This window comes from Rasamsonia emersonii (assembly GCF_000968595.1).
Source record: "Rasamsonia emersonii CBS 393.64 chromosome Unknown ctg1118621760491, whole genome shotgun sequence".
Classification (NCBI taxonomy): domain Eukaryota; kingdom Fungi; phylum Ascomycota; class Eurotiomycetes; order Eurotiales; family Trichocomaceae; genus Rasamsonia; species Rasamsonia emersonii.
Window position 1 is genome coordinate 1 of NW_013562965.1, and position 25,106 is coordinate 25,106.

Consider the following 25,106-nt stretch of genomic DNA (forward strand, 5'->3'; position numbering starts at 1 on the left):
CTAACGGATAATCTCTCAACGTCACCCGAGCTTCTCCCATATCCAGTTGGATGCTCATGGGGACGAGCAAAGAGTATTGCATATCCAATGGCATCCCCTTTCCGATCTCATGGAGGAATTTAGGATATTCGTTCAATGGGAATGTGGGCTTGTCAATCACGAGGTGCACGTCGCTGATGAGTGTCGACATCAGACCAGGCCTATCCGGAATGGCCAAGATGGTTTCGTCATCCTCAACATCTTCCGGCGGTTCGTCCGCGCCGGCGAAGAGATTCCTGATCTCTTGAATCGATTTGTTCTGGAACTGCATTGCCGCATCGATTTTCCTCTTCCAGCTTCGAGCGTTGTACTCCTGTAATCGCTGCCATGCCTCCGTTGTCGACACTTTCGCAGACGAAGAAATATTAGCATACCCTTCCGCATCATACCGGCATCGCCCCTGTCGGCCGCGAGATTCGAACGATCCTCTGGGCAGTCTGCCATCGGCGCTTGTGCTTCTTCTCCTGTCATCACTCTTACGGTCAAAGTAAGAATCGGGGTGGCTTGACTGCGCTCGGAATCGCGAAGACGCCCGCCGTTGATCCGCGTCCTTAAGCTTCTGAGATTTCAGACGGAAAGCTTCCTCCCGCGCTAGGCGGTGCCTCTGCTCGATTAGGCCCGCACGATAGATGCAGCCGAGCTTCCATTCGAAAGCATCGTCTTCGAGCTGGAACAGTAAAGCTCTGCTACGTAACGATATACGAGGTACTTTCTTGGGGCCTTCCGGCTCTTTTTCCAGTATGTCCTCACCCGAATTCGTCTTGAACCGGTGATGGAGCTGCTGCAGAGCTTTGAAAGTGTTGGTGATGTTGTCGAAGACATGGTGCATGACCATGTGATGAGGAACGCCCAGCCGAATGAAATCCGCTGATACGTCCAGTGATTTCTCTTCTTTGGAATCGCGACCTGGCGTCCTCTTACCCTCTCGCAGGTCGAGCCTAACACTATTCATGCTCACCACCCGCGCCCAGATTCCTTTGAGCCTTGGCGCTTCAACATGCAGACGCGCCAGGTGACATCTCATGAAGGGAGCAGACCAACGGTGGCAGCCGGCTGCCAAACCATAGATTTGTAGCATCATACGGGGATCAGAAGGCATAATACCCTTGATCTGTACGAGACTGGCTCGGACATCGACGGTGGTAAGCTCAGCGCGATGCGGTGGTGGGGGCGGGGCCTGGAGTGAAGTGCCTGCGAAATTCTTGAATTGATAGTCGCTCGTACTCGGCTCTTTCTTTTCCGCAGGTGTAGGCATAAAGGTCTCCCGAAGGACAGACACAGCTGTCCCAAGAGAATAGTATCTGTACAGGGAGAATTCAAGGTAAAGTGCTCTGAGAACCGAGTTGACGTGAAAGATTGGTCCCTGGAGGTCACTCTGTGTGCTCAGCGCCACTTCGCACCGGGGAAGAGAGAGAAAAGACTCTGGTTCCATATAATCCTCTGATTCGATAGCGAAGCCTTCGAGCCCACGCAGGTGTATAGCCAACCTTCGGCCATCCGCACGACCATTTGGGGCTCTCTTGGGAGGCGATGTCGGGGGAAACCGAAAGGTATGGTCATCCCCAACCGTAGAATGACTTGGCGTGCGTCGTCTTGCTGGGTGCTTAATTGGCTCCGTCTTCTGGGCTCGATAGTCGGCAGTCCACGATTCCAGCTGCAGCGCGATTCCGCGTGTAGTCGTGGACTCGCCAGGAGCGGCACCGGCAACCTCAAAATTGAGCTCTGTGGCTTCGAACTGGACTCGGGAAAGCCAGGGCGGAAGACGTCTTAGTAGACTGGGCTTCTGTTCCACAGTCGGCCTGGCGAGCCTTTTCGGCTTCATGTGTGTTCGGACCTGCTCGATGACCTGTCGGATCCCCCGATTCACGTCTCCATTGACCATGTGGACAGAGAATGAGTTCAGGTTCCCCGACACGAACACACACAACTCGGGAGTGGCGATCAGATGGACCCTGACTTCCAAGTTCTGCGTGTTGATAAGGTTATACTTGACACCAGCCGGGGTCTGATAATACAACTGGTGTGAAGAGACTCGGTAGGTGGACGATAAAGAGTACTGGATACCAGCTTCTGCGGAATGAGAGGATTCAATATCTAGTGATATGGAGGAGATCGAAGAGATTAACAGGTTGTAGTCGCCAGGATCAACAGCGGCGTCATTGGGGATTGGAAGAACAAATCGCACCACGGGCTCATGCACCGAGAGCTTGATGCTCGCTTTAGGCAGTAGGCGAGAGATGATCTGATGGTTGTCTCGTTTCTTGCCACCACGCTCTGAGGACGCTCTTGCCTCAGCCAAACGCAGGACTTGGGAGACATGGCGCGGCTCCAGGTCGAGAGAAGGGGAAGTAATCACCAGATTGGCAAACAAGACGTTGGTGTTCCTCTCGGCCGGGGCGTGCTGATCGGAGAAGTTGACGGTCTTGGAAGGCAATGTCGTCTTGATGGTTGTCGTGGCCATGGGGACATACAGAAGCCTATTCGTCTCTCCGGAACTGTCGTCCAGACTAACAGAGAGCGAAATGGCGGCCAACAACGCCTGGTGAGCAACGTCATTACGCTGGAAATACATCCGGTGAGCCGGTGTATTAGGGTTCATGCGGTGCAGGTCAATGCCGATTTCATGCGTGACGAGATTGAGTTGCGTTTCCTTCGGGGCAGCAGAAAGAGAAGAGAGTGAACGGGATACTCTGAAGAAGCTCAGGGCAACCTGAATGTCCTCTATGCCGCGTAGGATGGAGCTGACGAATTCCTTAGAATCGGCAACCGTCTGAACGATGGCCTCCTCCCGCGATCCAGGCCGATCGAGCTCTTCTACGAAGTCCGCAAACGATATCTCGTCGTCGGTCTCACTGCTCGGCTCCGCTTTGGGCTGTGCCTTTTTAAACTCTCTGATTCTCTGCGACAGGATCATTAGATCATCATAGGGGATGTGGAGTCTCCCGACTCTGATCGCGACCGAGGTGTCCCTCAAGCCTTCCAAGTCTCGATACATGTGGCCATGAATATTGAGTTGCAAATTATCCAGCAGCTCCATCGGTTCACGGCCATCCACAGCCAGCAGAATATTCCGGACGGTCATCATCCATTCTGCGGGCCGTAATTCCCGAGATTGATCCTTCTTGTGGCGAAAGAGTCGGCCCCTTTCAACCATCTTGCGCCTTGTATCCACTGCCATGCTCAATGACCCAACCTGGATCTGGCCCACATCGACCAGGTGGACGGTGGTGTTGACCGCGACCAGATCGATCATGGCCAGCCAGTGGATCTGGCGATGCAGTCGCTTGATTCGCTCTTTCAACCGGGTCAATTTCTTCCAGGTCTCGCTCCGCGATCTGGACGAGGAGCCTCGAGTCGAGCCGGAGTTGGCATCGGGATGCGGGATGCGTGGAGATCCATTGGGCGGCGGGGTTTGCGACGGCGAAGCATCATTTCGATGCGCTCTCTCCTCACTGTCTCTCAAGGCTCTGAGGTCCACGGTCACCTTGAGCTCTGTCAAGCGGAGACTAATCCATGTCGGCTGGGAGAAAGACGGTCGATGGAAGGACAAGCCTAGCCCGCGGAGATCAATCTGGACGCCTTCCCGGGGTGCATATGCGATGCGTCGGAGGGAGAAGTAACCGATTCGTTGAATGGAGACGCCGGTGCCGATGCGAACGATGGCGAAAAGAATGAAGGAGGAGAGGTAGAGGAGGAGGATTCCCACCAGGACGGTGGTTGGGCTGTAAAAGGACATAGTGGCACTCGCTCAGCTGGGAGAAACACACGCCAGCCTTGCTCAGCCTAGAGAATGCGGAGGGATCGAGCATCGACAGTGTCATAGACGGCGATTCGATCGAGCATATGGATTCGCACCGTGTCTCTGCCTGCAATGCATCTGGATCTCCGCCGCAGATTCACCACGACGAGTGGTGCGACGGGCACAACGCGAGCAATGTCAGCAGGAGGGAGGCAGGGTGCCGGACTGCAGAGGGGTGCGAACGAGCTGTGGCAGTCTCATTCTCCGTGTCAACAGCAGCGAGCCTGCTCTGCGGGGGACCAATGCAGGCGCAGAGCCGCACGAGGCCAGCTGGACAGCTCGAGGATATGAAAGTTTGGGGATGCTGACAGATCGGGGCGGCAAGGGTGGCATTGGCATCTGCATTGGCATCGAGGGAGCCAAGCGGAGCATCCCTAGGGCGCCGGCTCCAAGCTGCCAATCCCGCCGTCGGAACCGCCGGCCGGCGTTAGCTGCTTGTTCTGCCCCGTCCAGCGGAGCCTGGCAATAGTATCCCCCGAACGGTGAACCCCCAGGGGGGCTCAGGAGGCTGCGACTGCGAACTCGGAGACGGCAGCACGCAGCGCTCTGTGTACAGTACAACAACAGCAGACTCCATGTGCGTCTTGAAAACAGTGCCACGTAGCTACTCAGCAGGTATGTACTGTGCATACTAGGGAGTAAAAGTGGATTGCGAGCTGGGAGAGCGTGATCCGGCAGGAGTATCTGCGCACGTGATGCTGTCTTCTCTACAGAACTGCTTTTGACGCTATTATACATGCTGTCAAGTCCTACGCTATCATAGAATCCGACCTCCGAGATAGCCCCGTTCCGGAAGCCAGGCACGTTGTCCCTGCCCGAAACCCTCCGCAGACGCGATTGTGGATATCCGACAAAAGGGGATTTCCAAGTTTTCCAACCCATCCGGTGTTCCGTTAGGACCGGCTCTGCTCGGCATGCGGGTGTGGAGAGTCGATAGTATACGTTAAAAATCGTTGGCCTTAGGAACGATTCGGTGGTTGTTGGCTCCGAGTCTCACGGTTTTGCGCCATCTTTTCCTGCTGGAGTTGTTGAATCTTCTCGTCGAGTATCGCAATCTCAGCTTCAATGCTCAGGAGCTTTTCGCTCAGGATATGCTTGTAGTCGTCATCAGAAAGAGATCGCAGCGGAGCCCACTTGAAATCGGCAATGCGCTGAAGAATCGGTTTCGTCGACGAGTTTGCGCTCTCCAATCGCCATCTCTCGATCATATTCCACGAACTCTGTCCGAGATAACCCAGAAGCGAGAACACCACGACGCCTGGTACAAGTCGGCCTCCTATCGACCAGATCAGCATCCAGCGAAAAAAGGAGAAAGGGATAGACTGGAGATTGTACCCATGAGCCGCGTAACCCCTCCGCCGGCAATGCCACCAGACAATGCGCTGGTGTAAGCGCGCTCTTTGGGGGTGGCATTGTCTTCGTAATGAAGCTTGAGGATATTACTCCTTAACCCTGTTGCACGAATATCAGCACAATCCAGTAAGATCCGCCTCGTTCATACTGACACCAAAAGGAGCTCCCGCAAGCAAACCAGTGAATGCCATAGGAGATCGAACGGATCACCGGGTGTGGCGACGAGCGAAGAACGCCAGACACTCCTCCATAGGTAAAACCACCGAATGCTAGAAACACAATCAGTCAATGTCACAGGAAAAAAAAATCTGCCAGTAGTGTAATGACAGCTGCAATGCACCACAAGTGGGACGATTAAAGGGAAAGGGAACGAACCGCTCAATGCACCGACCTTCAAGGCCGATGACAGCACTTCGGGGTCCGTCAGAGGATTCTGCTCCTGATTTCGACCCATCTTGTCAGGGACTCCATCCCGGACGTTTTTCATGCTTCATCTCGTTGGCAGTCTTCTGCAGCGTGAGACGAGTTGGAAAGCTTCACTGCCGCGGGAGGGGAGCAAGCCAGTTTGTAGCATTTGCATCGGTGCACGTGATGCTCGATCGGCAGGCACAGGACAGCACTCGGAGGATTTGGATCATGGAGATACGCAGTATCTGCACATGCATGCTGTATGAACGTGTACAGTAGTGGCTGAATCGCATGGCATATACCAAACTCGACTACTGGTAGTTACTTTGACTGAAGTTGCAGTAGTTGCCTACTCATATCTTTCCAACAGGCTGTCATCCATCAAGATTGAGATGAAATAGCGATGATGCTGTTGGAAAGACGGGGAATAGAGAGAGATAACTATTCGATTCTGATCCAGCTACTCCGCTAATCCCTGCTATATGCCCCTCCGTAGCGATCTCAACCGGACACCAAGATGCAGTAGACAATCAGCCATCGCCCGACAGAGGACATCCGTTCACCCAGCCAATACGAATAGACTCGGACAAGGACGAGCGGCTGCATTCGATCGCTCAAATCGCTGCAAGGTCAATGCTAGCGCCTGCAGCGTGCCCTCGGGTTGGAAAGCAGCAGCAGGCTGAGGCGACGGGAGCGACGTCTCCGTCCCACCACGGGAACGAGGCTCGCGGAGGCTCTGCGAATAAGGGAGAAACAAGAGACGTCAAGAGGAGCAGCAGTCTCCGGCAGCTGCTAGAGGAAATCTAGAGCTATTTTTGACGGGCGGTTGATCGTCGTGTTGCCCTCGAGCGTAAGGCACGCAAGACGGCTGGGGGCGAGGCAAGGCCACACGGTGGCTTCCGTCGGCACGCACCCGCACCACGCCTCAGGCTGACTTTTCTAGCGTCATCACTAAAAATTATCCTCACGGAGCATCGTCTACTTTCCCCTCTGCTCGCCCTTTGCGGAGTATCGCTGCACACCCACCACCCGTCTGATTTCTGCGGCCTGAGACTTTCTCGGACCGCTGCTGCTCGAGCTCTCGTGACTGTCGTCGCTGAAGGATCCGTCCATCTTTCAGCGCTTTCCTCCCCGCGAAAAAAAAAAAGGCGAAAAAAAAGAGACGCGCACAAGTCGCTGGCGCGTTTCCTGTTGCATCAACCACAATCATGGGTTCGTCCCCAGAACACTGCCAATCCGATCGCCGCCCTTGGGGGATGAGACAGGGTATTTTGAGGTGGCATCACGCTGACTGCTCCTGTGTGCAGCGCCGAAACAGAAACCCCAGAAGATGTCCATAGGGACATTCTTGGCCGATGAGAGTGGGTGGCACCGTTGGCTATCGGAGAGAACAGCTGGTCGCTGACAGGGTGCAGATTTTGGCTCATGGGCCGATGAAATGGAAGATATGCCTTTGCCTGGTGAGTTGCATCGGTCTTTTCTGCCTTGTGGTTCCCCGTCCGGACAATGCTAACGAGATCTACCATTTAGCCGGTATGCCTACTCATCCAATGATCCTCCATCCAAGACTATCTGTAATGTTCGTCCATGCATCCTTTCACTAACGAGGAGAATCAATTCAGCCCCTCCTGAGCCCCGATCGACTTATGGAGGCGAGCGGCGGACTGTGAGCTCCACTGCTACTAGCTATGGAAACGGTTTGGGTACGGTTCCGATCCTTCCATGATAGTGTATACTGACTGTGCTGGAGAGCGTGACCGTGCCGGATATACGCCTCGACCGGAGCTCCCCCTTCCTACCCAACCCCCATATACCGCTCACATTGGCAATCTGTCATTCGACGCCACCACCAGCGATATCGCGCAGTTGTTTGCCGACTGCCAGGTAACAAACGTTCGCATAGTCGAAGACAAACTGAACAGGACTCCAAAAGGCTTTGGTTACGTCGAGTTTGCTACCGTCGACGGCTTGAAGAAGGCTCTTACGTATTCGGGTGCCACACTTCAGGGACGGGCCATTCGAGTCAGCGTCGCAGAGCCACGTACGTTTTCTAATGACGAGGTACAAGCGCAGTGTTTATATGCTGACCATCAACATAGCCAAGGAACCTCAGCAACCGACCCGGGACTTGAGCGACTGGACGCGCAAAGGCCCTCTTCCAGATCTGCCCCCACCCCCACGCCGTGTCTCCGATCGCCCTGGCTTTGGCCGAAATTTCGACAATGTGTCAGAAGCAGGTAGCGATCGCGGACAGAAAGTGCGAGACCTCAACAACTGGGAACGAAAGGGTCCCTTGTCACCAATTCCTCCAAGTGGTAGGGAAGGCGGTCGCCCCCGTAGCAATGAAGGTTCGGGATTCCGACGAAGCTCACCTGCATGGGGTGAAGGACGATCTCAGGACGGCTCACGGCCCCCGCGACGCGACTTCCATGACCGGACCCCGACTGCGGCAGAACTTGATAACTCGTGGAGAGCGAGAATGCGCCCGGATCCCCCTAAGGAGCCTAGCAACCCTCCATCGCCTGCTCCGGCTCAGCGACCAAAGTTGAACCTGCAGAAGAGAACCGTAACTGATACTGAACCGGCCGCCCCGGCCCCGCGCACAGGGGATGCAAAGTCCAACCCATTCGGTGGCGCACGACCGATTGACACTGCTGCAAGGGAGAGAGAAGTTGAGGAGAAGCGCGAACGCCAACGGAGAGAAGCCGAAGAACGGGCAAAGGCAGAGAAGGCCGAGAGGCTTGAGAAGCAACGGCTTGCGAGGGAACAGGCCAAGGCGGAGAAAGCAGCGGCTGAGGCCAACGGTTCCAAGGAGGGTAGCTCCGAGGCTCCTCAGGGAAAGAACTTCGAAATCCTCCGGCGGGCCGGCGGCGAGGAAGAGAATGGGATGACTGCTGATCATGAACCGGATGAGCCGACGGAAGAGTCTGCGCCAGCCGAGTCGACCGCAGCGAAAGAGACCTCTAGCGACTTGCCGCCGAGCAAGGCCAATGGCAACTGGAGAAGTACTGCTGCTCCAGTGACGGATACTGCCGATGAAGAGGGTTGGAGCACTGTCTCGTCGAAGCAGCGCAACAACCGCCGAGGACAAGGCCGCTACGCGTAGACGCCAATCCCTGTTTTTCGTAACGTTATTCACCATCCGCTTGTCCCGACAGATCTCTTCTTCTCTTCCGCGGACCCTTGATGCATCAAGAGACCCAAAATATGAGCGACGTCGTTATGGGAAATGTTTCTTCGCAGACGTTGTGTTGTGTGTCTCTTTTTCTCACTGTCTTTCTCTTCTGAATCCTTCTCCTTAGGCAGCCTGATGATGGCCTACAGAGGAGCCTCTTCCGGAGGAGCCTAGTTTTGGTTATCTTGGGGGCTGCATTTGCTGCTTATTTGATTCCTAGATCTTCTTCTTTCTTCTTACTTTTTACTTTCATGCGACCCTGTCTGGTCCACGGTGTTTGTCTGTTCGGTCAATTCCCTGGTGCAGTTTATAATGCAATGTCCTTTTGTCGTCTTGTCAGCGCAATGCAATTTCAAAAGTTTTCCTTGCTTCCTGTCTGTTCCCATGAGTCAGCATTGCCGGCTGTTGAGGTCTATCTACGATACATCTATGGCCTTTGCTGCGGTCCATGCTGAGTGAGGGTGTATGTAAAGAGCAGAAAAGAATTCCCGATGTTTGTCTGTTTAAGTGTGTCTGCTTTCAGCATGTTTTTTACTCTCCTCTCAATTATTATGTTTCTGATCAGCGATGGAGTAGGGAGTGGGAGTATCCTTTTCAGCTAGGTAAATCGTCAAGAAGTGTTATCGTCAGGACAAGGAAGGAAGCTCGAAGAGACGCAGTAAGAAAGAAAAAAAAGCCAAGACTGCAGAGGCTCACGGCCAATGCAAGTTCTTGCAGTGATATTATCATATCATATTTAGTACGGGCTTCTTTTTTTTTCTTCCTTATCAGCTGTGTTGTTTTATGTTGTATCTCCCAGCCTGAATGCCGTTAGTTGTCATCTTTTTTCTCCCTTTTTTTCCTTTCTTTTCTTTGTTGTACTTGTTGTACTCAATATCTCGACAAGCGAATAACAACAACAGCAACACAGTTAATAGTTGATAACAGATAGAGTAAGTGAGAAATTGCAATGTTCTTTTTTAACCCCTTCTGAGTACATACATATGTATCCATTGCAATAACATTAATCATGAGCAATTAGCAATTAGTTATTAATTACTAAAGTGATTTCAGAGTATATCTATGACTAAGGTATATAAATAAGTTCCTTCTTCGTCTTGTATGTATGTATGTACAGTACAGTACATACAATACAAAGCTTCCAGCTGCATCTCTACCTTACTTAGTTACGGATAGATAGAAACTATCTACCTACCTACCTACCTGTATAAAAAGGAAAAGTTAGTTAAGAATAAATTCTCCGAACGGGCAAGAACATATGTATGCAATATTAATAAAGTCATTTAGGTATTGAACTTACTCCGTAGAGTAAATAATACTAAGTAGGAATAAATTAAGCTTTACGCGAACAAAATAAGTCTCTCTCTACATAGAGACTATTTACTAGAGATGGATGGCGTCGCGCAGATCGCATGGGATACCGGCGGTGCTCCACAATGAATAGCAAATATCATCTTACTCCGTAAAAAGAAGTACATTACATGTAGGCAGGTCTGTTGTACTATATACTAGATCCATGCTATGTATGTAATCTGTATAATAATCTCCATCGATGTACACAACAAGATGGCAATGAGATTAAGATCGATGTCCATAGATATCTGTTCACCGCCTCTGAAGAGTACATACGTAGAATACATAGAAACATATATAAATGAAAAGAATAAATGTGATAGATAAAAAAGAAAGGGGGGATGTTCCACAGATGAATGATCTGGAATGAATAAATAAAAATTCATTGTTGTATGTACTCCGTACAGTATGTACATTTGTACCAGGACAAGGATCAGGAAGAAGTCCATCTTTGAGGGATCTTCCTTGTTTTTCTTCTCTTGCAAGGGTTTTATTGTGTCTTTTTTTTCTTCTCGTTGTACTGTATGCATGTACAACGCTAAATTGACCGAATACTCCGTAATGTACAGTAAGTAGTACATTATGATGTGTATTCATCCATACATGACCTGACTCGACTCGACTTGACTCGACTCGACCAAGCGGGTTTTTTTTTGCCCCTCCTTGGTCTGTACGACGTTACGCCCGCAAGCAAGAAATTGGTGTAAACGGTGTAAATGGAATTGGAATGGGAGGAAGCGCTTTGTTTTATTTTCATTTTCATTTTTCAGGTTATACGCGTGACGTGTGGAATTAAATGAATGGATGTATGGATTATTTATTTATTTATCTGTTTATTATTATTTATTTATTATGCTTCTTCTTGTGACATGTATTTCGTTTATTCGGTCAGTCAGTTCTTTCTTTTTTGTCTTGATGTCTTGATCGTAGGTAGGACGATCATTTTACTGTTACAACTACTGCCACTGCCACGGGCATTGGCACTGCCGCTGCTGCTACCTATATAAGATGTATGTATGTACATCTCTTCAATTCGTTCATAGTTTAGATTTTTTTTCTTTTTCTCAGTATTATTCCTTTCTATCTTTAATTCTGATAGAACAATTGTGTGCAAGAACAGCCAGACCATGGGAGAGAGTTTCGTCCTGCTTGCTTCATACTGGTTAACGACATACTACATCCCTGATAACAGTGACGACGCTGATGTGGTTGAGGCTCGCTCGCAGCGGTGAGTTGTTACAAGATTCCGGATCTTCTGCAAAATTGTCGTCAATGAAAAAGGCCAGTTTACAAGATGGACGTTCTTCACAGCTGCTGTCGTCGCGCGGAAAAGCCATGGACGCTCGAGTTTCGCTCGTCCAAGGCTTTTGTTGTTGCTGTTGTGGCGATTGCGTTTTTTGCTGTGAGTATTGCCTACGAATGTTTCTCTACTACATGGTCTAGATTCGCTGACAAGCTTCTCTTAGGATGTCTTCATATACTGGATGGTGAGACTCATCGCGAAACGACCGGGTCAAATAAGACACTGAATTGGTTTAATCCCCAGGTCGTCCCTCTTCTTCCTGCCATCCTAAGAGAGCGAGCACATTTGCCGGATGACCAGCGTACGTCCATGTCCCATCATGCCATCACAGAAGGACTCAACTGATCCGCATCAGTCCAGAAATGGATGTCTATCCTTCTTGCAGTCTTTGGCGGCGCCGTCCTGATAGGTTCCCGTGTGTGATACCTCAGATATCTCATTTCGAGCGCTCCGCTGATGGATGACAGCAATCCTGGGCTTTTTGGCCGACAAAGGTGCCTCGCGGAAGGTGCCGTTCGTCTTCGGCCTGCTCGCCGTCGCTGGATCGACGGCCATGTTCTGGACAGCGAGCTCTCCCGCCCCTCTGATCGTCGCGCGCTTCCTACAAGGACTATCGACTGCGACTGTATGGATAGCAGGCAACTCCCTCGTCATCGACACCGTGGGAAAGGATCAAGTTGGTGTCGCGATGGGCTATGTCTCGATGGCACTGACAGTAGGGACTCTGGCAGGGCCGGCCCTTGGAGGGATCTTGTAAGCTCTAAACGTCATTGTACAGGTATTTATGACCAGAATTATTCTGAGTCTCACCAGATTTGATCGAGCCGGCTACGACGCAGTCTTCATCGTGGCCATGTCAGTCCTCGGCATAGACATCATTCTTCGACTCTTGGTGATGGGACCCAAGAGAGCCCCGAAGTGGACGGAAGAGCACAGCCAGGAAGAATCCAACCATTTCCTCGAGAACTGGGGAGAGAGGAATTCTGAGGCTGCGGAGCCCGTCGATAAGCTCTTGCGCAAAAATCGCGTCTCCATCCCGCCTATTGTCAGGTTGGCCATGTCAGGCCAGCTGCTCGTGGTCCTCGTGGCCAGCGCGGTCGATGCTATTCTCTACAACATGTTTGAAACCGTATGTTTCTGAATCAGCTGTTCAGAAACGTCAACTGAGCTCTCACCAGGTTCTTCCCGTCTTCGTGATCAAAACGTTCCACTGGGGTTCGCTGGGGATAGGACTGTGCTTCCTGCCGCTATCCCTGCCATCCCTGTTGTCTCCTGTGGTCGGTACGGTGGCTGGAAAACATCCGTCTGGTTGCATCTGGCTGACTGCATGAAAAGGGTCCTTCGTCGACCGGCACGGCCCACGGATAGCCGCCTTCCTGGGCTTCTCTTTCCTCGTGCCCGTGTTTCTCCTCCTTCGGCTGGTCACCGATGATTCGACGCGTTCCCGCGTTTTGTTTCTGGTCCTGCTGACCCTTGCTGGGTTTTCGTTCACCGCTCAGCTGGTGTCGCTCATGGTCGCGGTGAGCGAGCCGGTCGAGCGGAAGGAGAAGGAATACCCGGGCATATTCGGCGGGAGAGGCGCGATGGCACAGGCTTATGCGCTCCACAATATCGCCTGGGCCAGCGGTGAGGTGATCGGGCCCGTGGTGTCCGGAGAATTGGTGGAAGCGGCCGGGTGGACAGTGATGGTAACGGTGCTGGCCACGATCAGTGGCGCAACCGCTGTGCTGTTGGCCTGCACCAATGAGGAGATCTCGCGACGAGTATGGAGAGGGAAATGGACGGGCAACAGATGAGCTCATGCAACTGGGAATGGCTGGGCATGCGTCTAGATGCAAGGCGGTCTGTACTCCGTACGACTGCCGTACGACAGCAGACACTGTTCACGGGAAATCGAGGAATTCGGGATGCATCTTTCCGCGGATATTCTCATCAGAAGCCGTCATTTCATGGCAGGCCTTGGCATCGAAGATGTGGTACGAGGCAGGCTGGTCCTGTGGAATGTTTGAAGATGAAAGAAAGATGCGGACGGTCGATGGGAGGACTAATTGCTCGCAATCTGACTGGACGGCCAGCCCGGCACGTGCATCGCCTTGCATTGCATTGCATCTTGAAGAATCCTTGCGTGCTCCTTCATCCCTTGCAAAGAGATAATTGTGAATAGACGAGTTTACAGCAGAGTACAGTAATGACTTGTGAGAGAAGGCAGGAATTAAATAAATATGCGAGTAGTCAGTATGACAATAAGAAACGAACAATGGATTCTAGACGCAGGCGAATCTTCCACATGGAGCGAGTCAATTAGCTGGCAAAGTCCTGTAACGCGGTCTGCAACCTGCAACTCGTATTCCGTGCCCAATCGCTGATTTCTAAAAATGGCTGAAACCAAGCTGTGACAGTCAACTAGCAGTTGTCTGGCTTGGCGGGCGGAAATTAGAGCCTAAACCATCGAGTCTGGGGATTCCATCAATCTATCAGCCAGCGTAGCTAATTTAGTCGCGACGCCCACGATATCATATGATTACGGGGGCCTAAAGGTAATGCCTTGCTTTCCCCTCGATTGATTGATCGATCGATCTATTCTCCTCTTCTTCTTCTTTTTTCTCTTCGTTATTGCGTAATAAACTCTCGATCGGATCGTTGTTACTGTTGTTGTCCCTGAGCGACTGCGATAGCCTACCTGCCTGTACTCCGTACTCCGTACACCACACGACAGACACCACAACCCCGGATATGTCGACCACCACCGTCACGACGGCAACAAAGACGACGACAACGGCGAATACAACGACCTTGGTTGGAGATTTTCTGTCCTCGCCATCGCAACCGCCCATGACAAAGGACACCAGCGTCGTCCAGCCCGTTTCGGTGTCTCCCGGCACAGTTTGTCCGCATTGCGGCCAGGATATCTCGCTGCCCACTTCCTCCGCCGATAATGCCCATGATTTGCAGGCGGCCCAGCAGAGGATCCAGGAGCTCGAGGCTCAGGTCAAGTTCCTGACCACAAGGGCGGCTGCGACTGGTATATTTGATATCTGTGCGGCCATGATTGAGATATGGTCAATGTGCTGACTGGCTGGTGTTACTGTTTACAGCTGAGAAACTGGCCGACTACGAGGATGAGATTCGTGCCCTCCGCTCCCAGGCCCAAGCCATGACCCAGACGCAGTCGCACACGCAGACCAAGGATTCCATTTCGTCAATATCGTCCACATCGTCCGCCCTGCCGGCAGGGGCTGCATCCCCTCAGAAGAATATCTCCCATACCAACAACCCTTCCGAACACCACACCCGTCTCTCCACATTTGCATCTTTCCTGCCTTACCGCCGAGGAACAACATCTACTACAACCACAGCCCCCGCCGCAAACACCACCAGTTCTTCTACCGCCGACACCTACGACCCCGCCGAGCTCCAGAACGCCCTGTCCCGCGAACAGTCCCTCCGCAAGGCCGCCGAGTCGCAGCTGTCGCAAGCCAACTTGGAGCTGGAGGAACTAACGGCCCAACTCTTCAGCCAAGCGAACGAGATGGTGGCCCAGGAGCGCAAGGCGCGCGCCAAGCTAGAGGAGCGTGTCGCCCTGCTGGAGCGTCGCGACGGCGAGAAGAGGAAGCGACTTGATCGGCTGGAGAAGGCGATCGAGCGCGTCGAACGGGTGAGGTGGTTGGTGGGACAAGGACCGCCACCACTACAACAGCAGCAGCAGCAACAAGAACAAGAACAACACTAGAACGGAGTTTTCAGGAGTTTCGTTTCAGTCTCGTCTCGTTTCAGTCGTATGTATTATGTGTGCATCTGCGTATGTATGTATGATATCATGCCATGCCTCCTTTCTCACAGCTAGGTACCTACCTACCTATCATTGCATTTCGGGCTTTTGGTTCCGTCGACGGCGTTCTCCATTAGGTTGGTTTATGGCACTTTAGGATTGGTTGGTTAGCGTCAGAGCATATGGAGCATTTCCTTTCTTTCATTGAGCTAGATTGAGAACTGAATTGCATGTATATTCATATCCACATCCATATACGTGTCACATCAGATTCTCTACCAATGGTTGAATGTCTGGACAAATGCATCGAAATCCATTCGTGTCAATTTTGATGTTATGGGTATCTAGGTTGGGTAATCTGCCCTTTGAAAGCAGCAGGTTGACTGTCTGCGCCGCCTCGCTGTTCACTTGCCAGAATGAGGCACAGACTCAATAACACACCAGCTATGCCGATCAGGAGGGACCGAAGGTAATCGACACAAGGTGCCTCGCGAGTCGTGGTATCTATCTTCGGGGAACAAGGCGATGATGAAGACGACACACACCGTTCAATAGAGGCCTCCACGTCGAGCTCCAAAATGATCTCCTCGCAGAAATTGAAGATCTTTCTCGCTTCCGAAATCACGTCGATACGCTCTGGTTCTGTGAGGCTGTTTGCCGCTTGTCTCAGGCGCGCTTTGAAGTCTCTCTTAATAGCCTCGCCATCTTGCGCCCCGTCAAAAAGCCAGAACGAGAGACAGGGATGTGCCTCTTCCGAATTCACCGGCGCTGCGTCGGATCTGCCCTTCAAAGACGATAGACCCTTGGCGCCATTTTCCCAATACTCGCGGCCGCCTTTCATGAGCTTTCCGCGGATCCAACGCCCTCCATTAAACAAAGCCATGTACATGATCCAGGTATATGCCAGCAGGACATGGGGTTTGTGCTGGATAACGTCGTTGATATGCGAGACAAAGTTACGAGCAGCCATGCCGTTCCGCTCGTTCTCCACAGTGAGATCTGTGGCGGTCCATAATGTCAATTTCGAGAGATCAGACCGCAATCTATCACTTCTCAAGATCTCTGGAATATAGATCTGACGGAGGACATGGTTGATCCCTCCATGGTCATCACCGATGAACTTGGAAGCCGGTGCAGATGGATCAACCTCCTTAATCAGTCCCAACCACGCGCTCTCGAAAGTGAAATACACTTGCGCAAATCGCGATAGCCCGAGGGCGTAAAGCTGCGGAGTGCTGGCATATGGAGGAAGGCAGAGAGGCAACCGGCAGATAATGAGTTGGTTGAGGTTGTGATGGAGATCGCTGGCATCATGACGAGAGGTCAGAATTGACATTCGTGAGCGTTATCACATACGAACGAGATCGGAGATCCATTGCCAATGTGCTTACCTGGTGGCTGCACTGATCCGAGTTGGCAAATCATCCATGCTGAACTTCGGCCATCTGCGCCGTCACATCACTCAAAGTTTTTCCGACTTTGATCAATTGGAATTCATGTCAAGATCATCCTGAAAGACTGGAAGAAGAAATGGCTGCGGCTCGCTCGGATGGACCTGAGAAGGGGCGCGAGTTAAGCTTCTTTCTGCTATATGAAAGTTGACGGATTAAACCTACCGTGAGCCTAGCCCGTACGGTACAATCCCACCCATCGAATGCATGGCTTGGAGATCCCAAGGTTTCAGCAGGAATATTCCTCTATCCACCTACCTAAGCCACTATTGTAGTGTGCTGTTGTCGGTGAAGTCAGTTGAGATTACCACGGATCTGGTGCAGCTTGAGGGCGGTTGATTGGGCCTCATCGAACCGCGGAGATCCATCTCCAGCCAATTCTCATCCTCATAGTAGATTCGCAACGATATTCTCGACAATTATATTTGACTTGTTCCAATGAGAAGCCATGCCTGCGATCTCGAGCTCTAGTTTGGAGGTTGTCGTCAAAGAAGATTGTGGAAAAAAATCCCTGTAGCAAGATACTTATCGTATCGTAGTTGAGGATGAAAAAGTCATCTTCGAACCTCTGGAAGACAGAGATATCCAGCAACAAGCAAGCTCACAATGTCGAAGAGGTGATATTGGACCGTTCCCCGTTACTGCGAGATCAAGCTGGCCTGATTCGGACGAGTCGCGCCTTCCTTTCCTGAAAGGAAGGGCCGCCCACCTTCCCTCTTTGTCGTTGTCGCCAGCTCTGGCCACGTGCAGATGATCGCCCGGGACATCCGTTCCTTCTTGACTCTCTACTCCGTATCGCTCGTTTTTCCTTGTTGCCAACAGTCTCCAACTCCCAGGTCGAATTGGTTGACCTGTCACCATCCTCTGACTCGGGGATAGATAGCTGTACACGCACATTTCGGCAGGATTGGCAGTGTGTTGATTATGACGATCACGTGCACTGGCTCGAACTCAGCTATTTTCTCCTTTCAGACTTGCGTGCTACAACTGGCTAACCTTACTCTGTCGAGCAGATATCGATTCGTTCCACTTGCTGTGAAAGATGGGCTTAAACCTGATTTGACCACGATCCTTTTCCCTCCTTCTGTCAGAATATGTACGCTGTCACTACTCCGTACTACTGTGTAAGTACCCTACGCAGTACGAAACACTGCATTGGCCCCCAGTCCTCCACCAGCAAAGCAAGGATAAAAGCAGGAAGATCTCTGTTATCTCCGTCCACTTAAGACAGGAGACTCGCAAGCCTAAAATAGTGCCATGCGCCATGTCATCGGTCCGACTCCACCCGGTTATTAACTTACGTCGTGCGGTTGCCTTTCCGCTTACTCATCGGGGGTGTATTCGTTTCATTACATACACTCATTGAGAATACTTCGACTAATTCAACCTTGTTCAACTTTGTTGTCGGGATATTAATCATAAAACGGAGTCAGAAATTAGTTCTCATCTTTGTCTTGGCAAGACCATCAGCCGCATGTCAACGGAAAACGGCCCCGGCCCCCCGTCGACTGATTAATCAATCGCGGCAGGATGGTTCCATAGAACCGAATTTCTACAACCATGCACCATGCAAATGGCAGGCTGGCAGCAGTGTGATACACTCGCATAGAGGATGTGTCCATGACTCGGACCACTTCCTCAGCATGATAGACTGGTCAATGCACGCTTTGCAGGGTGGTCTGCAGCAGGTCGTGGTTAGTGGTCCGTGCAGTGGATCGGTTAGGGAACTTAGGGCCAACTGCCGGCTACCCGGACCCTCGTTCGGCACGTCGCGCTTCTCGGTCTCCGTGTGGCGTTGCGATTTGACGGGTCGAATTTAAAAAAAAAAAAGAAAGAAAGAAAGAAAGAAAGAACCGTTTACCGACTACGCGCTCCGATGGTCTATCCGCCACAACTAACTGCTCTACAAAGGAGCTCCTGTTTTGGGTGGGAATGATGCGCCATTGCCGAGTCGAATTGACGGCTCAGCCACCCGCATTCGGCATTCCGACCTCTCAATTATCATGACGTCCTGGAGCCTACATGGCCAGAACACGGCAGATTTGAAACAAGGAGAAAAGAAACGGTGCATCTAGATCCATTCTTCCTACTGGGTCTTGTTTTGGACGGAGATACAAGAGAACTTGATCGAATGAATAATGCACATTTTGGCGTCATCTCTCATCAGCTTCTGGGCCCCGAGCCATCCAACCAGAACCCTCCGACTGGAGCGCTAGGCAAGCGGGCCCTCTGGTTGCGGGAGCTACCTAGTTGTCGGCCCTAGTCGCAGCTTGAGCGCTGCCGAGTAGACGCGCTGCAGACGCACCCGGTGGTCGGCTCTCGTGCACATGGTGGTGACGACGGATCTAGGTATCGGGTTTGGTGAGTAATGACGTGCCGGTTTGAATTTGCTTAGATAGGGTCCCGAAACTGTATTGGGTCATCTCATCAGGTTGCTTATCAAGCTGCCGACCCAAGTCTTTTTTTTCGGACGGAGTTAAGGGATTCATAATCAATCTGTTACTAATATTAATGAATGGCAAAGCTAGCATCCCCATGAATAATTATGCCCACTGGGTCCAGTTGACAATGGCGCAAGCTCTGAGCTCTAAGCTCGCTCGGGGTTAAAAAGAAAGTTGCCTGAGCCTCGGACAGCGAAAGAGCGAACCCGCGAAGGATCGAGACTAAGCTAGCGTCTTAGATAGAGCTTTACTGTAGGTATAAACTACAGCCCATTCCCACTGCAGTCTTAGCTTCGCCGCTGGAAGTGTCTTTTTCCGTCGTCCTTTGGTGATCTCTGGACAAGATCTGGCTCTTTGTCTACTTCAGAGGGCCAAAGAAGCAACAGTCGGACAATATTATCTTTAACGAAACTCGCCGTTCCTGCGGCGAACGGACGTTCCAATATGGACCCAGAAAAGCAGAACAATTTCCATTCCGACGACACAACGCCCACGAGAGTGAGTCTGGAGGATGACCGGCATGGGCCTTCACACCGCGCGCTGCAAGACGAGAAGGAGAATGAGATGAAAGATGGAGCCGATTCCCAGACCGTTAGGTCGGGGGAGGAGGTAGACGAAGAAGCAGAGAGGGAGCTCGACCTAGAAACCGGTGTTGGTTCAAAGTCCGCAGAGGACAGAAAAGCCCCGGATAAAGATCCCAACCTGGTAGAATGGGATGGGCCAGACGACCCCGAGAATCCGCAGAATTTCTCTCGCTTGAGAAAATGGGTGATCACCATGATCCTGTCAACCATGACCGTCTGGATTACCTTCTCGAGTAGTGTTTTCAGTGAAGCGACGCTGGTCACTGCGGAGGAGTACCATGTCTCGACCGAGGTGACGACCCTGGCCACAAGTCTTCCGGTTTTCGTAAGTCATCCTGTCGTGTGTTACTCCTCTGGGATCTTGCTGACGTGCTTAGGGCTTTGCTGTCGGGCCATTGGTCTGGGGTCCGCTGTCTGAATTGTATGGTCGAAAGTTCCCGTTGTTCTTCGGATACGCGGTTTTTGCGATCTTCCAGATTCCCGTCGCGGTGGCTCAGAACTTGCAAACGATCATGGTGCCCCGATTTTTTATCGGCTTTTTCGGCTGCGCCCCGCTGGCCATTGTCGGGGGTGCCTTGGCGGATATCTGGGATCCTGTCGACCGGGCGGTCGCTGTTGCGTGGTTCTCTGCAGCCACGTTTGGAGGCCCAACTTTTGGTCCCATTTTGTGAGTCAGCCTTCGACTCTGAGCAATGTTTCATCATGACTAACTGGCTTACAGGGGAGGCTTCATTGTCCAATCGTACCTGGGCTGGCGGTGGACGGCGTGGATCACGCTCATTGCGTCTTCATTCTTTGGCGTGATTGCTTTCTTTGTGGTCCCAGAAACATACGCGCCTGTCCTCCTGCAGCGACGGGCTGCTCGTCTTCGGTTGGAAACTCGAAACTGGGCTCTTCATTCGCGTCTGGATGAGCACCGTCCGACGTTGAACGATATCGTTGTCCGATACCTTTTGCGGCCGATCCAGATGCTCATACTCGAACCGATCCTGCTGTGCGTGAGCATCTATCTGGCTCTCATCTACGGGATTCTGTATCTCACCTTCGAGGCCTATCCGGTCTCGTTCCAGGAAGTCCGGGGTTGGACAAATGCCGGGGTGGCGGCCCTTCCGTTCCTGGGGATTCTGGTTGGGGTGGTTCTTGGCAGCCTCCTGATCATGGCGATCACCAAGACGCGGTTTGCTCGGAAGCTGAAGAAGCACGGGCGGGTGGTGCCGGAGGAGCGTCTGCCGCCGATGATCATTGCGTCGGTGCTGTTGCCAGCCGGGCTGTTCTGGTTCGGCTGGACGTCGAACCCGCACGTGTCGTGGGTGCCGCAGGTGATCGCCGGCGTGCCGATCGGGCTGGGGATCCTGGTGATTTTCATGCAGGGGCTGAACTACATCATCGATGTGTATATGATGTTCGCCAACTCGGCGATCGCGGCTAACACGCTGCTGCGCAGCGGGCTGGGGGGCGCATTCCCGCTGTTTGCGGTGCAGATGTACCACAAGCTGGGCGTCAACTGGGCGTCGAGTCTGTTGGGATTCCTGACGGCGGCGATGGTGCCGATTCCGATTTTGTTTTTCTTTTACGGGGCGAAGATCCGGGCGATGAGTCGATATAAGCCGAAGTTTTGATTTCTTGGTATATTTGATAGTGACGACTGCATTTGATTTATGACGCAGCCTTATATCACCTTGTGCATTCGACCTTTAGACCGAGGAACAGCATCGACCTTGGATTAGCATGTTGACGTGTGCTTGTTTGTTTCTCAGCGTATATATATATGATGATGATAGAAAGCTGATAGACGAGTTTAGTGATAGGATATCCTCAATGATATTAATGATTGATTCGAACTGTCGATATAGGATGAGCCAGCGACCTAGACGTCTAATTAGATATTGAACTTCTGCCTCAGCATGAACATATTTGCTTGACATATGAAGAGCCCTTCAGGCCCTTCGAGGACTTGGTTGATCTTCTTTATCCCGTCTTCCTGTTTTGACTAGTATGTTCATACAGGACATAGTTCGTTCTCAAGAATCAAGCTGTCTCTCGTCCTACCCTAGTGAGTATATCACACATGACTTCTTACCTGCTCTGCTGCTGACATTCCTCCACAACAGTATATAGCTTGCTAGCGACTACATGAAAGATAACACCACAGAATATCATCATGTCCTGCTAATCAGAAAGAGGGAAGAGCAATTCGATTACCCACCTAGAGATCAACCATGATGGAACTGTCAAGCTCCCCTTCTTGCAGAACTGGGCTCCGCTTTGAGCACGCTGCGTGCTCGCCGAGAGCTGCTAAGTGTGATCATTCACTGTGATCATTCACACAGTCATCCTGGTTTCACCACTGTTGTTTATTATTATGAATGAGTCAATGGCTCGACGACGCAAAAGAATTTTTTTTTTTCAGTCATGATACGTGACAGATTCTTTCTTTTCTCTTTCTTACTCTCACGCTCTGACTGTGACACACACTCTCTCTGGCAAAGCAAAACATCGTCTTGCAAAGACCTGACGTGCATCATCTCACTGTGCGTGAATCATGGACCAAAATCCTTTTGCTGATTTCGTCTCTCTCCCAAAAGTCCACAAGGCCTTTGAAGAACATCTGCCTGTGCGCTTCCTTGTGGAAATACCTACCAAGTACCTTCCGTCGAAGGACGATATTGAAGATACCTGGCTCGCCGTGAGGCCAGTTGTAATTACCACTCTGTACGGTGCCGGGTTGGGGGAGGTTCTCACCAGAGAGAAAGAAGCTGCGGGAGCGTTCGAGAAGCTGGTCGAGAACGAAGCGAATGAAAATGACGATGAGAACACAGACAATGGAAATAGGAAAGCCGACGGAGAAGAAGCAAGAGGCAGCAATCAAGAAAGCAGCCACCAGCCAAACTTCCAGAAACCACCGAGGACGACCATCCGCGTTGCGTGGATGGAAATTCTCGAACCAAACAGCTACATTATAGTCGAAATAAATTACCCCGGGTACGATGTTTCGACCGCAGACGAGCACGACGCTCCCATCCTTCCGGTCTTTGTTATGCGTCTGAGGCAGCCGAAGAAAGCGACGAGTGAGGAGGAGCAGGGTGATAGCGAAGATGAAGGGCCTTACTTCTCTATCCAAAACATTCACCCTGGCTGGGCGCTACGCGTCGCCAAGCGCTGTGTGAAGGTGCATCGGCACTTCCAGAAGTTGCTAGACATGGCGATCGAGAACGGCCAGGACGAAGCGTCGCTTAACAGGCTCCGTCCGCCGTATATCGTCAACAATACTGCTTTCAGGAGATGATCTTGTCACAGTCGAGCTGGAAGCTTTGAAGTCAACTTGTCGGGCGGTCGATGAATTGATATTTTGGAAACAGTGTCCATGGAGCCACGACGGGTATGGAGTCGAATACAGGAGAGAGGGAGTGTTGTCAGTCTTTGAGGGAGGGACATTTTTTCTTTCTTTCGAGGGATATTTTCTCAGAAGGTTTCGATAAATGAACGTTACCTAGGTTAATTTACCCGAGGAACAGGAATCAATCTGTGATAGTATTGCACGTCCCCGACTCAGATGACAGCAAAATCAGTATTCCAAGATCTCGCCACCAAGGGCGCCCGGAACAATCATCTCTCCTGTAAATTAGTTAGTGATTACTCCCTTTAATCAGACCAGGTCCTCGTTATTTTAGTCGGTAGTAATACAGCACAGATACAGTGTTGATTTTCTGGCAATAACATAAAACTGTCTATGTCTGTACAGCGCATAAATAATTACTTAAGAAATACAGTAAGCAAAAAGCACAGCCACGTGAGGACACTACAGTACGTATAATAATGCTCCGCAAGGCTATATATAGAGAAACTTGGTCTTCAACAAGCTATGTAATTAACTAGAATTAATTAAATAATCAGACGTTCTGTACATGTATATATAATAACTATCTTGTTGTAAGTACATGCATACTGCAGTTAGACTATTGATAATAATTCTTGCGAATAAATAACATCAATCAGTCCGTTCCTTGTGGTCCAGATTGATCTCACTCTGACGTGAGAACACTTGCTTCCTTACCCTATCTAAGTATAGTTCAGCCGTTACAGAATCCAGTGCGGAAAGAATCCGAAAAACGTGGTTGGCATCTGCATGTTCTATCTCTACCTAAAGTGTCCAATTTTCAGGTCCTCTGTACAGTACAAACAAACCTAACTAGGCATGTCGTATATACCTATTTTAGGCAGGTGTACCGTGCATAGCTAGTAGGTTAAAAAAAAAGGAACGGTTGATTAACTAATGTAACCTATGTAGTAATACTGCCCTGTCATATTACTTTTTTTCGCAGCGTTAAAAATAGATTGGAGGAGGGGAGGTGGGGGAGGCTTATTTTTTATCTATCTACTTCGTATAATTTCTACATCACCCTCTATTCAAAAAAAGGTACTGTACTATCTGTACTCCGTACAATACGTACTCTCTTACAGACTCTACCTCCTGTCCGTACTTTGCATACTGTACTTGAAGTATCTCTCGATTATACCATACAATACAATAATAATAATGTCCACATCATTCCTCTCATCATGGACCGCTTCCTGCTCCCCCTTCACCCGCATCTCGCACTCGTTCCGCATCGCCGTCCCCATCCCAACCGACCGTCTCACGGCAGACGACGTCATCGCCGCCTTGCACAACCACGCCAACTGCCCGACACTGCAGGCCCTGACGACCGGGTACCGCGAAATCCCGACGACGACGACGGAGCAGCAGCAGCAGCAGGACTCGCCTGCATTCTCTGATCCATTCTTCACCAACACCAACACTAACGACAATGTCAAGGGGGTAGTAAAATCATACCTCGTCACAGAAGGCGTCCCCATCATCCCCGGTACCGGCGACTAGGGCAAAAAGTTCATCACCTTCCCCGCCTGGTTCATGGATACGTCGAGGGGGCTGCGCACGCGCGCGGATGCCCCGATGGGCGTGACGGTGTGGGCGGAGTATAGAGTCGAGTCGGTCAACGCTGCTGATGAACCTCAGAAGAATCACAACCAGGAACAGGGCCAGGGCCAGGCAGAGACCGAGTCTGATCGATACACCCTCGTCGAAGAGGTCACTGTCGAGTGTGCCCGGGTGCTGATGCCGTTTGTGAGAAAGAATGCCGCGCATGCGCATCGTGATATTTGTAGGAAGATTCTTGATCGGGTGGAGGCGGAGAAGTGGGTTCTTGTCAATGGAGGGAGCGATGATGGAGAGATAATTACTGATTAGTGGCCAAGATGATGATTATGACGATGATGCTGTTGTTTGTTTGTAATTTATTCACTGGCACGTTTGATGTTTGATGGTTGATGTTTATGGCGGATGATGTTTTCTGTTTATCGCAATACCCTTGGCGTTGATACAATGGTCTCAGTTTGATGTCCAATGCCTAGTTGGCTCCAATTGATCTAG

The 25,106-nt window shown here is 51.1% G+C and overlaps 8 protein-coding genes across 8 annotated transcripts; 6 read left to right on the top strand and 2 right to left on the bottom strand.

The window, feature by feature from the left end:
• On the bottom strand, positions 1–3,775 carry T310_7013 (uncharacterized protein; the record flags this gene model as incomplete). Its single annotated transcript, XM_013470177.1, has 2 exons — positions 1–1,092; positions 1,123–3,775. Coding segments are annotated over 2 exons (3,745 nt in total), but the record flags the coding sequence as incomplete, so codon positions are not given.
• A 3,032-nt stretch (positions 3,776–6,807) lies between these two features.
• T310_7014 (Translation initiation factor 4B) lies at positions 6,808–8,705 on the top strand (the record flags this gene model as incomplete). Its single annotated transcript, XM_013470178.1, has 6 exons — positions 6,808–6,811; positions 6,907–6,960; positions 7,015–7,059; positions 7,222–7,302; positions 7,350–7,640; positions 7,699–8,705. 6 exons carry the CDS (start codon positions 6,808–6,810, stop codon positions 8,703–8,705), a joined length of 1,482 nt encoding a protein of 493 aa, XP_013325632.1.
• Positions 8,706–10,688: 1,983 nt separating this feature from the next.
• On the top strand, positions 10,689–13,226 carry T310_7015 (uncharacterized protein; the record flags this gene model as incomplete). The annotated part of the gene is made up of 9 exons (XM_013470179.1): positions 10,689–10,695; positions 11,062–11,137; positions 11,227–11,355; positions 11,439–11,731; positions 11,786–11,845; positions 11,898–12,183; positions 12,244–12,559; positions 12,609–12,711; positions 12,766–13,226. 9 exons carry the CDS (start codon positions 10,689–10,691, stop codon positions 13,224–13,226), a joined length of 1,731 nt encoding a protein of 576 aa, XP_013325633.1.
• A 937-nt stretch (positions 13,227–14,163) lies between these two features.
• T310_7016 (uncharacterized protein) lies at positions 14,164–15,160 on the top strand (the record flags this gene model as incomplete). The annotated part of the gene is made up of 2 exons (XM_013470180.1): positions 14,164–14,452; positions 14,526–15,160. 2 exons carry the CDS (start codon positions 14,164–14,166, stop codon positions 15,158–15,160), a joined length of 924 nt encoding a protein of 307 aa, XP_013325634.1.
• A 373-nt stretch (positions 15,161–15,533) lies between these two features.
• Positions 15,534–16,628, bottom strand: T310_7017 (Heme-binding peroxidase; the record flags this gene model as incomplete). Its single annotated transcript, XM_013470181.1, has 2 exons — positions 15,534–16,434; positions 16,591–16,628. 2 exons carry the CDS (start codon positions 16,626–16,628, stop codon positions 15,534–15,536), a joined length of 939 nt encoding a protein of 312 aa, XP_013325635.1.
• A 2,907-nt stretch (positions 16,629–19,535) lies between these two features.
• T310_7018 (MFS multidrug transporter) lies at positions 19,536–21,294 on the top strand (the record flags this gene model as incomplete). The annotated part of the gene is made up of 3 exons (XM_013470182.1): positions 19,536–20,000; positions 20,053–20,342; positions 20,397–21,294. The coding sequence occupies 3 exons, from the start codon at positions 19,536–19,538 to the stop codon at positions 21,292–21,294; spliced, it is 1,653 nt and encodes a 550-aa protein (XP_013325636.1).
• Positions 21,295–22,217: 923 nt separating this feature from the next.
• Positions 22,218–23,695, top strand: T310_7019 (uncharacterized protein; the record flags this gene model as incomplete). The annotated part of the gene is made up of 5 exons (XM_013470183.1): positions 22,218–22,927; positions 23,170–23,292; positions 23,446–23,479; positions 23,570–23,605; positions 23,672–23,695. The coding sequence occupies 5 exons, from the start codon at positions 22,218–22,220 to the stop codon at positions 23,693–23,695; spliced, it is 927 nt and encodes a 308-aa protein (XP_013325637.1).
• A 517-nt stretch (positions 23,696–24,212) lies between these two features.
• T310_7020 (uncharacterized protein) lies at positions 24,213–24,923 on the top strand (the record flags this gene model as incomplete). Its single annotated transcript, XM_013470184.1, has 2 exons — positions 24,213–24,494; positions 24,555–24,923. 2 exons carry the CDS (start codon positions 24,213–24,215, stop codon positions 24,921–24,923), a joined length of 651 nt encoding a protein of 216 aa, XP_013325638.1.
• Positions 24,924–25,106: the final 183 nt, after the last annotated feature.